The sequence below is a fragment of the Enhydra lutris genome, unplaced genomic scaffold (assembly GCF_002288905.1).
Source record: "Enhydra lutris kenyoni isolate GAN:26980312 unplaced genomic scaffold, ASM228890v2 scaffoldscaffold2, whole genome shotgun sequence".
Classification (NCBI taxonomy): domain Eukaryota; kingdom Metazoa; phylum Chordata; class Mammalia; order Carnivora; family Mustelidae; genus Enhydra; species Enhydra lutris.
The window spans coordinates 20,599,342-20,611,363 of NW_019154086.1; the positions used below are offsets into that span (position 1 = coordinate 20,599,342).

Genomic DNA, 12,022 nt, shown 5'->3' on the forward strand with positions numbered 1-12,022 from the left:
GGTATCCTTTTATTTTATATGTGCAAACATGTTACTAAAAGCAACTGAGTTTGGACTAATTAAAGTGTAGCTGTATATACTTACATTCTCTGTGAAGTCCTCCTTGTTTTGACATTGCTCATGGAGGAACCATCCCAAGACTCTACTTGCAGAAGGTAGTCTGGCTGCAGACTGAAAAGCACGTCTGACAACTGTTTCAGAAACTGCCTTAATTAATTCACCTTGCCTTAAATACGAGCTCAACTAAGTTGATTAGCCCTATTTCATGACAGAAACGCTGCCCTCCGATATCCCCTCTACAGATAGGCGAAAAGACGCTAAGCCCCAGGAAAGTGCACTGCAGGGTACATAAACCTGTCTCAGAGTTTAGCCTTTAGTTTAATCCTTCCTTAGCCTCTAAGATGCTTTGTGGGCATTCGCGTAATGCTGCTCTTCAATTTGACACAAAAGGAAAATACTAGGAGAATAGTAAGTTTTCTTTGATGGGAATATGACCTATTTCATATTTCCAACAGGTTCGGAGTGGGAAATTTCCTTCACAAGTAGAAAAAAAAAACAAGTTATTTTTCACAGAGCTGCAAAATTAAACGAAAGAGGCAGTCTATTTAAGGAAGATCCTTCTAGAAATTACAACGTACTTTCTGATAGGAAGAAAGCCCTTCACAGTCTGTGTGAGAGCTGCGATCTATATAAAAGAGAAAATATGGAATTTTGAAAATGTGATCTGTTTTATTTACTAGTGAAACATTTGTAGCTTTGAAAAAGAACACCAATAATTTTTATTCCTAAAAATTTGCTAGTGAAAAGTACAAGATAAGAATCCAAGACAAAAATTAGAATTAGGTTACTAGTAGTGCTTTAGGCTTCCTGTTTGAAGATAACTTGCTTCTTTGTTGACACACATTTTTTTCCTCTAAGATTTTATTTATTTGAGAGAGAGAGCACACACAAGTGGGGGGAGGAACAGAGGGCAAGAGACAAGCCGACTCCCCGCTGAGTGGGGAGATGGACTCAGGGCTCAATCCCAGGACCCCCAGATCACGACCTTAGCCAAAGTCAGACACTTAACTGACTGAGCCAGCCAGGGGCCCCTGTTGACACACATTTTTATCATTGGCTGTTGAGGTTGCTAAAAAAAATACCTCATGGGAGGTACTGATTTCACTTTGGGGTTCTTTCTCCTGAAATGGCAGTCAACAGTAGAGATTTACATGACTAACAGACTCCATCATGTTTCAGGCCAACCATTTGTGAGGTTGACAACCTGCCCAAGTCATTGAACTTCTTTGAGCCTCAGTTTCCTCATCTCAGCAGAGTCTCATAGAGTTTCTCTGAGACATGAAGGCAACAATGTAGACAGAATATTTGGATAGTTCCCACTAGGTGTTAATTATTATGTTAGGGAATGACATTATATGGAGTCCTCTGTTGAAGAGCCCTGGGAGAAATTTTCCTAGGCCTTCAGTGTTAGGAATAAGAATAATTGGGATTTTCCCTGAGAAAACCAGCCAAAACAAAATATCAAGAATCATTTATCTAGTGAATGTCTTTCTTTGCACTGGCCACCAAGGAAGCTCAAAGCCAAATTCCTGGCCTGCCTTTAGTCATGCATTTTATTTTATTTTTATTTTATTTATTTTATTTTATTTTATTTTATTTTATTTTATTTATTTAAGAGAGAGAGAATGAGAGAGAGCATGAGATGGAGGAGGGTTAGAGAGAGAAGCAGACTCCTTGCTGAGCAGGGAGCCTGATGTGGGAATCGATCCCAGGACTCCAGGATCATGACCTGAGCCGAAGGCAGTTGCTTAACCAACTGAGCCACCCAGGCGCCTCAGTAATTTTAGGCCTCAATAACTAGGCATGCATTTTTTTAAAGATTTTATTTTTTTATTTTTATTTATTTGACAGACAGAGATCACAAGTAGGCAGAGAGGCAGGCAGAGAGAGAGGGAGGGAAACAGGCTCCCCACTGAGCAGAGAGCCGGGTGTGGGGCTCGATCCCAGGATCCTGGGATCATGACCTGAGCTAAAGGCAGAGGCTTTAATCCACTGAGCCACCCAGGCGCCCCAGGCATGAATTTTAAAATTAGAAATTATACATGGCTTCATCATATTTTTCCTAATGTTGTTTTCCTTTTGCCTTGATTTCTTTACTCAACTATCTCTCTCTTTGTATTGTATGTGTATATTAAAATCTCTGCTAATAAATAATAAATGCATATAGATTTTCATCACCAATAGGCCTCAGATCAGAAGAGCTTGTGTCTGAAAGGCTTATCTCTACATTGCTAAACAAGAACTTATAAATGCACTGCTTTCGTACAAGCAACTTCTTAAAGGGGAATTCAGTTCCTGGCCAGCCCATAAACACCCATCTAACAGTGTAACAGCAGTCCTCATTCCAAGATAGAGCTACCATTTATAGTCCTGCTCTCTGGAAATGTGATCAGAGTCCCGGTCAGGTTCCAAATGACCTGGTTTCTCTTGGCCTGGCCCTGGATGCATTCCTCCGCCCCACGAGCAGCTCTTACTCCGTCTACCCTCCAACATAAGCTCCTGCTATGTGAAGGAAGGAAGGAAGGTGAAGGGCTCTGACTGGAAGAACTGGGGGAGAAGGAGAAACAGGGGCTTCCGGAGAGTCCAGGGGCTCTGATGGGAAGTGGGAGAGAAGAAGTAGAAGCTTCTGGTATGCAGTCAGCACACATGGGTCTGATTGTACAGATTGTTAAAAAACAAAAAACAAAAAAACAAATCTCCTGCTCTTGTTAGAAAACAGTGAGTGCCCTGAGCCCCCAAGTACGGTTGCTCCAGGATTTCAGCTGAGACACCCCTGCCAGAATCCGGTCAGACTGGTCCGTAGTGGAGGTGACTGTCGCTGTGCTGAGAAGGAGTAGGAGTAGGAGAGCAATGGCTGCAAAGGAGAGGGGAAGGGAGGACCGGCGGGGCCCCAGCTATTTGGGGAGTGGCTAGAAGCAGCTCCACAGGCAGAAAGGAATGGGTGGGTGTGCGGGGTATTTGTTAAGCATTCAGGAAAGTTGGAAATTTGCACCCTATACTCAGTATGAAGAAATGCCTCTTTATTTTCTTGCAGTTGTTCTAGTCTCCTTCAAAAGTTCTACTCTCTCAATAAGAGGTGAGAAACTACATTGAGTCCAATCTGGTAAATTCAAACCTACCTAACAAGGCAAAGAGACCATGTTTCTTGGGTAATCTAGCCTCTTCTGAGATTCAGTTGTCTCCTCTGGATCTTTTCTCCAACTCCCTTTCTTAAGATGCTGCATAAGTTCAGCATGGGCAACATACAGTGTCCTAGCGGGGGAGGGGGGAGTTGAGGGACCATATCCGACCCCGTGGCCCTCCAGGTGTTGCCACAGGCTGGAGGCTCTGCCGGCTTCCCTTGGGGGCATCATGGCCTGGTCCACTCACCAGGAGGCCCTACCTGTTGACTCAACATCTGACACAGATGTTGTCAAACCTCTGAGGTTTGACTGTCCATCCTCTGGCTGAGATGGTCCTCCCTGCAGCCCCTGGGACTGATGACCCACTCCAGCAAGCTTCCCAGACAGTGCCTCTGCTACTTAACATATCATCTGAGAGGATGCAGGCACTTCCACACCATTCAGGATCACTCAGGAAAGCTAAGTCAGGTTCCTGCTATCAAAGCATAGGCTACCTTCTTCCTTATCTGCTGGGACTTCCCTGCTGTGTGCCAGTGAGTGGGGACCACAGTCCTCATTCATGCTGTGCTTACCAAAGGGGATGATCCATCTTCTCCCCACAAACTCTAGTTTTAAGAAAAAAGCCTCAATTAAGCAGGTGAAAAAAGGAAGCTGGGGACTCAAAACCAGTGCCGCCCTCCCACCTTTTCCCCCACACTCTACGCACAGCTCTGATGATAAACATTCTCACCCTCTCCCTCCCTGTGGCCCTAAGTCTCATGGCAGTCTTAAGAAATGGCTGATGCCTTTTTATCATCACATATTTGTATTTTCTCTATTTTTTGAAAAACAAAGTTAGCTTCAAACTTGGTTTATTACTAAAGTTCTTACTGTCCATCAGTGACTTCTTAAATGTACAAAGGATACAGTAAAGTCATATAAATATGACTTTAGAGCTATTTTGTATCATTTGTTTTGATACTGACACACATCCAATCCACTATACACTTGAAATTATTTTCTGTAGCACTGAGTGCTCTTTTCCTGGAGGGTAAGCATGTAGGTATAGAAATGGAATGTAACAGAATTTGTTCTAAAGACATGTTTTCCATGTAAACAAGACTTCCAAAGAATAGGAAATATTCCTTCTTCATCTGTATTTCCCTTTCCTTACCCAGAACGTAGATGGTGATTATTTCATGATCTATGGAAATTGTGAAAAATTGAGATCTCTAGTGTAATGAAATTGTGATTCATTTATTAAAAATATGGTAGCATTAAATAATTTCTTTTGTACATGTTATGTGCTAAATTTTAATGCTTCACAATTTCATTGTTTAACAATAACAGAAGACTGTATTTAGGATAAGCCTTGTATGGATGAAAGTGTTTGCTTATTTAAATAACTGAGCTGGAAATAGCAAACATACTTTACATCTATTGCATATATTCAAGACTATGAAATATGTTACTGTTATAATGGCAATTCCATTGAATCAGTGAACTCTGGTTTATTTCTTGCTCATTTATATTTTACAAGTGGACAACAATTTGGAAATGGTAAGACAAGAAAATAATCAACAGGGGTTTTCGTTTCTCTAGATGCTAGTTTTACTTGCCATTTAGCTTCATTTTATCAATTTTTTAAAGTCTCACTTTCCTTAATATTCCCCTTAAAAAATAATTACTAAGATTAAGAAAGCCATGAAAATAAAAATAATATCTAAAAATCATTTTCTGCACAACACTGTGCTTTCAAAACATCATTCGATCTTAAATAATGCTTCGCAGGGCTGGGGGAGGAAACAGAGGAGAGGGAGAGAGAGAATCTTACTCGGGCTCCACACCCAGTGCAAAGGAGATGCAGGGCTCAGTCTCATGACCCCGAGATCATGACCTCGGCCAAAATCAAGGGTCCAATGCTTAACCGACTGAGCCCCCCGGACACCCCTTAAATAATGCTTTTTATTTTTATTTTTATTTTTTTAAGATTTTTATTTATTTATTTGACAGAGAGATCACAAGCAGACAGAGAGGCAGGCAGAGAGAGAGGAGGAAGCAGGCTCCCTGCTGAGCAGAGAGCCCGATGTGGGGCTCGATCCCAGGACTCTGAGATCATGACCTGAGCCGAAGGCAGCAGCTTAACCCACTGAGCCACCCAGGCGCCCCATAAATAATGCTTTTTAAATGGCCATAAAAATGTCAAGCACCATGAAAACTGTATGCCAGACACATGGTTCTTGCTTCTAGCATATATATGTTCCTCCCCTCCTTTTTACAAAGGACCCTTGTTCCTGCTACATGATTCATTTGCTCCTCCCTCTTCACTATAGATATAGCATAAGAACTAAATACCAAAAATGATTGGCAAGGTATAGAAAAGAGAGTAGACTAGCAAACAGAAAGAAATAGCATTTCATCTTCAAACAGGAAAATTAATTTGAAAGGGTCATTAAAACAATTGCATTTGTAAACTGGGTTTCTATTGGTGATATTTTCTTTGGCACCAAGATTACAGGATAAACAATTCTTCCAGGAAATTTGGATCTAGACTACTTGGCCATGTCACAAAACTTCTGGAATTGAACATATTTTTGTTATGTGGGGATTAGGTATAATGGAATTTGATTCCAAAAATTATTTTCATTTCTGTAAATAATAAAACTATTCCCCACAAAGGATGATCGTGGAAAATGGGAACTACAGTTGCCATGCTCTTAAAGCTCTATAAAATATTGAGCTCTTTAGCGAAGTGTCATTATGATTCATGAGTAACATATTTTTACTGCCATTAGAACACTTGCAAAATTAAGCTAGAGTTACCTCAGTTGACTGCTATTAGCCAAAGCTCCAGGATTCAGTGCCAAGAATAAATCCTTGTAATGATAGACTTCAACAGTTGTACAAAGCAGGCTTTTAAAGATTGGTTTCTGGAAACTAAATATTACTTGCTGTGACAAACCGGCCTATCATTAATAGATATTTAGCCCTGACCAGTTAAATGGAAAGATTTCTTTTTAACAATGTAAAAAATGTTTACAGAAGTAGCATAATAATACCAGTGATATACTTTTTCTTTTTTTAAAGATTTTATTTATTTATTTATGAGAGAGAGAGAGAGAGAGGGTGAATGGGGGAGAGAGAGACTCTCAAGCTGACTGAGCTGAACACAGGAGCCTGACTCAGGGCTTGAACTCATGACCCTGAGATCATGACCTGAGCTATAGCCAAGTGTCAGATGCTTAACCGACTGAGCCACCCAGTGGGTGGCTTTTTTCTTTTCTACAGTCTTCTTTTTGGTAAGGCACCACTGTTGTTTTATAAATATTATCCCATTCATACCTGAAACAGTTTCTTTGAAAGCAGTGATAGCATTTGATCAAATCCTCAAAAGGTACGATAATGCTATAACTGCATTTCACGTGCACTGCATCATCAATGAAACCAGAAGTGGCCCCAGGTTCCCTCACTCCAGCTTAGTGCTCTGACTCCTGGAATGAACAGCTTCCTGTAGCAAAGGAGCCTTGGATGTCTATATTTTATATCTAAATAATGAATCACTCTTATGAGTACCACATGGCGTGAAAGATCTTTTTTTTAAACTTGTGGCTTTTGTTTTGTACTCAACTTACATTGAGTACACTCAACATAAAATGTATCATCTTAGCCATTTTTTAGCACACAGTTTAGCAGCAGTTTCATTCACCTTGTACGACCAATCCCCAGAACTCTTTTCATCTTGCAAAACTGAAACTCTGTTCCTATTTAAAAACTCTCCTTCCTGCCCTTCTCCCCCTCTCCTCAACTCCTGGCAACCACCATTCTACATTCTGTTTCTACGATTTTGACTACTCCGGGCACAACATATAAGTGGAATCAATACAGTATTTGTTCTTCTGTGACTGGCTTATTTCACTAAGCGTAATGTCCTCAAGTTTAATTTCCTCCCTTTTTAAGGCTGAATAAAATTCCATCGTATGTATATACCACCTCTTAAAAATTCATTCATCCATTGATGGACTTTTGGGTTGCTTCTATCCTTGGCTATTATGAATAATGCTACTATGAAAATGGGTGTGCAAATATCTCTTTAAGACCCTGTTTTCAATTCTTTTGAGTATATATCCAGAAGGGAAATTTCTGGATCATATGGTAATTCTATTTTTAACTTTTTGAGGAACTACTCTATAGTTTTCCACAGCAGCTGCACTATTTTAGATTCCTGCCTGCAAGGCACAAGGATTCCAATTTCTCCACATCTTTGCCAACACTTGCTATTTCTGTCTTGTGTGTGGAGAGGTGTGTGTGTTTTACAATAGTGATCCTACTGGGTGTGAAGGGGTACCTGATTGTAGTTTTGATTTGCATTTCCCTTGAGATTAGTGGTGTTGAACATATTTCATGTGCTTACTGGCCATTTGTTTGTCTTCTTTAGAGGAATGTCTGTTCAAGTCCCTTGCCCATTTTTTAATCGAGTTGCTTGGGTTTGTTTGTGGTTGTCGTCTTGTTGCTGGAGTTCTCTATATATTCTGGTTCTTAGCCCCAAATCAGATATATGACTTTCCTCCATTATGGCATGGTATCACTTAGATGCAGAACTGAAAAAGAAAAAAAGATCAAACTCATAGAAACAGAAGGTAGAAAAGTGGCCAGGGGCTGGAAGGGGAAAGAAATAGGGGAAGTTTGGTAAAAGGGTATGAATTTTCATTTAGGATGAATAAAATCTGAGTATCTAATGTAAAACATAACAACAATGATTAATAACATGGTATTGTATAGTCTGGATTCTCTAAGAGTATAGAACTTAAATGCTCTTACCGCCACCCCCAAGAAAGGTAAATATGTGAGATGATGGATAGGTTAATTAACTTGACAGGGAGACTACTTGCACAACCTGTGTGTTTAGCAAATCATCACACTGAACATTTAAATATCTTATAATTTTGTCCATTATACCTCAATAAAGTGGAAAAAAATATAAATATTGAAAGAATAGTTTCTCAATTTTTTGTGCTGTTTTCTAAGTAATGGCTTCTCAGAGACATTTCATCTGGATTATTAACATTTTCTCCACCACTCTCTTAAGTCTACGATCAACAAAACAATGTATCAAGCTCTAATTCATAGCATTCTCTGATTCTGTGGTATCCATCCTCACAGCCATGGCAGGTCTCAAGCCACCACTGTCCCTGAAGAGAGGCACATGGTTACACATTGTTTCCATCATTCTGATAAGTAGATGTAAATCATCTCAAAACCATAGAAAATAGTAAAATGTGGTAAAATAATTAGGAAGTGATAAGTTTTGAGTATGTATTATGTTTATTTTTAAGATAATGGATTCAATTGTGAGTCTATGTGATTCAATTTTTAATAATGGGTGTGTTTAACAACCAACATGAAAATCCCTCAGAAGTTTATAATCAGCTCTTGTGAATTGTTGCAAGCCGGCCCAGCACAACGCTGCTTAGACCACTTCTGCCCTCAAACATCCACACTCCTTCCACCCACCCACCCCCCGCAACATTCTGCTTGGGTTTCTAGAATAGCATATAACTTTGGCCTCTCCTTGAAAGCTTTTAAGTAGGTCTCCAATAATTGCTATTCAGAGTCTTCCTAAATCTGGCCCCTGTACCCTGCTTGACTCTGAGCCCTGCTTCCTCCCCATTTCTCTGGAAAGCCTTCCTCCTTTCTCACCCAAGTTCAACCCTTCCTTCAGGGTCCAGCTCCAATTCCATAGAGTGTACAAAACCTTCCTCCCTGGGTGCCTCAGTAATCTCTTATCACTTTATTGCCCTTACAGTTTCTACCAGAAGATGCACCCTGAATGAACTCTTATTTTGCGCTGACATTATTCTGTTGTCACGTGTTGTTCCTCATTTACCAATGATAATGTATTAGAAATGGCTGCTGCCTCCAATTAGAAGGTCAGGGAAAGAATGGTGTTTTGTACAGCTTGAGTCCCCTCCCTGGGTGTCTGCTCACATTAAGAACTATTTACTGAGTATCTACTATGTATCAGGGACTGTGCTAGACATTAGGGAGACACTGGGAAGTCATTGTAAAGGAACAAGACATGTGTTTGTCTTTGCCACCCTGAATGGAAAAGCACACAGTAGGCATTAAAACTAATTAAATTAAGTTCGGAAGTAAAGTACATAAACAGAACCACCACATTTTAGAACTAACAGGGATCGTAGACCAGGCATTCTTACTGGGGACAATGATGCCTCCACAGGGACTTTGTGGAAGCCTGTTGAAGGTTTTTGGTTGTTTGGTTTTTTAGAGAACATTATGGAATTTATGGATAGTCCCAGGGATAGGAGACATCCTGCAAAGTGTGGATAGTCCCGTTCAACAAAGCACTGTATTACCTCATACCCAATTTTTAAGTGTTTCACCGGGAATTCACGAAGATAAATTATAATTAGTAAAGCTCAGAATTAGAACTCTGCATGAAACACAAAGCTTTCTCTTGTGTGGTTTTTGAAATACACAGACTTTTCCAGGTATTCAACTATGATGTAACTTCAGAGAAAATTGTTGTCTTCTGTTCTATATTTTGTTGAGAGTTGATCATCATTACAAAAAAAAAAATCACATTATGAACAGCAATGCCTTTTATACTATTCAAGTTACCAAATCAACATTTCCTATGATGCTGCAATCTTAGTCATTATACATCTACCTATATAAAATCTCATAATATCCTAATAAGGACAGTGTACTCATTTAGTCTCGATTTCAAAATGTCATATATCTTTAAAAGTCAAAAATAGTCCAAACATATTACTATATTAAATACAATTTAGATATTTTGATGTGTAATCAATTAAGATATTAAATAAAGTAATATAAACACACATAAAATTAAATAAAACATTTTCAATATATGCAGATATAAGCAGCTGGTTTTTCATGTCTTCTGGAATCATGGGGACATGATTAAGTGTGACAAAAATATTCAGCAGCTAAAGGGAGAGCTTGCCTTACATGTCACTTACAGTGGAATCCTAAAGATGCTTATAAGGATGGTATCTGGAAAAGCTAATCCTGACAAAAGGAAATAAGCCTCCTGGTGTTGGGTATAGTTCTAGAAACTGGAGTTCACACTCCAGGGAATCAACCTGAATGTTCACACTCCTTGTCCTTACCACCTGGTCAGTCATGTTTCCAACAACAGATTTGAGGTTTTAAAACCCATCACCTAAAGGAAAGGTCCAATTACCTTGTGGTTTTGAGTCAAGGTTTAGAAAACAGTGAAAGATCAAATGCTTGAAAATGTGGGACATGTTGAGGAAAATCAGGCATGGCACTTACTATCCAGCAAACGCAGCCTCTTTGGGTCGCATCCCCCCACCCCCCAATACACACACCAAAACACAGGAGTCCTCGTTTCACACAAGTGGTACTTCATTTTCATTTCTTTGTGGTGTCTCCCTCTTAGTTCTCTGGTCCAAACTGCAGCAGAGAGTCACACACAAAATCTAAGAATCAGACGTCCCCAACTTTTAACTAAACAAAGTCACCCCTGACGTAACAGGGACAAACCCTGTCCAAATGTTTGCTGCTTCATCGTGCCCCACCTGCGGCTGCAAACCCATGTTCTCTGGATTGGAAGGAGGAAAACGCCTCAGAGCAAAAACAAGCTGCAGCTGGTGACCGTGCTGATTATCCAAGTGGCTTCCCAGAGTTCAACCCATTGAAGAAGCACCCGGAGGAGATGCTGGGACCAGCCAGCTGAGCCCAAACCAATCCGTCAAGAAGTGAAGTCAGCTGCAATATATGAGCAACTGCTGGTATGTCAAGTAATTTTCTGGCTGACTTATGAATTCTTTAGATACAACAAAAAAATAAGTAATTTTTCTCTTCTGTCTGTAAGGCATCCCTTTTTCCTGTGGCTAGTCTTTCCGCTTTCCACTCATCTACTAATCGCCCTTCTAAAGACACACTAAGAGTAACAAGGGTGAGACCTTGTCTTTTCCATCTATTATAGTGCAAAAATGGTATTGCTGCTTCTACTCCTGTCAGAAACCATGGCAACAGCCTCCCCTCCCCACCCCCATGCCCCTCCCCAGGCTCCAGCATCTAGAGTTATCCCCCTTCTTACTCCTGAAGGGAAGGCTGCCCGTGTAACTGCCCTCCATTAGAGAGATCTCATTTGTGTTCAAGTCCTTGATAGGCATGCCTTTTGGGACATGGTTTCAATTTTGTGGATGTTTCATTTTCTTCGGTGAGACTGATGAATGAGCCACATTCCACTGAATTGTCGAAGGTGTAAAGACGGGCAGATTCTGAAATGTGACATTGGAAGATGCATGTCCACCTTACAAAACGCCAGAGAAATTCGAAAGTTCTGTCCTGGCCTTTGGGGGAAACGTGCAGCATGTTTTTCTCATAGGGCAACACTGACCTCAAGGTGCTGATTGGAGTTCAGAGAGAGGGACTTCTTTGTCCATAAATGCAGGCAGCTCAGGCTAAAGGAGTCCCCTCTGTTCCTCCAGCAGAACAGAGCCTTGCACTTCATACAACAGTAACGCTGAGAGCTAACATTTATTGAGTCCTTACCCTGTAGTAAACCCTGTGTCAAGTACTTATACACTGCCTCGTGCGTTCATCACAACAAACCCGTAAGCTGGTACTAGTTTATGACTTTCATTTTATAAACAATAGTGCTAAGGCAAGGACACAGGTGAGTTCGAATTCCTGGTTAGAGATAGCTGGGAATTGAGCCCAAGTCTGTTTGGCTTTACAAGCTTCTCACTCTCCCCCACTGCCTTAGGTTGGAGTTGAGTGGATTGGAGCAGAGCACCTTCCCTCCCACTCCCTACCTCACTCCTGGCCCCCTAGGTCTCTGCCAT

General features: G+C 40.6%; 1 protein-coding gene across 1 annotated transcript in view; it reads left to right on the plus strand.

Annotated features, from left to right (window-relative positions):
* Positions 1–10,834: 10,834 nt before the first annotated feature.
* Positions 10,835–12,022, plus strand: part of LOC111149861 (leucine rich repeat containing 31) — a 60,997-nt gene continuing 59,809 nt past the window's right edge. The window contains exon 1 of the mRNA XM_022507169.1: positions 10,835–10,960. Coding sequence (XP_022362877.1) covers positions 10,947–10,960 — 14 coding nt within the window. The 5' untranslated portion in view covers positions 10,835–10,946. The remainder of the gene's footprint in view (positions 10,961–12,022) is intronic.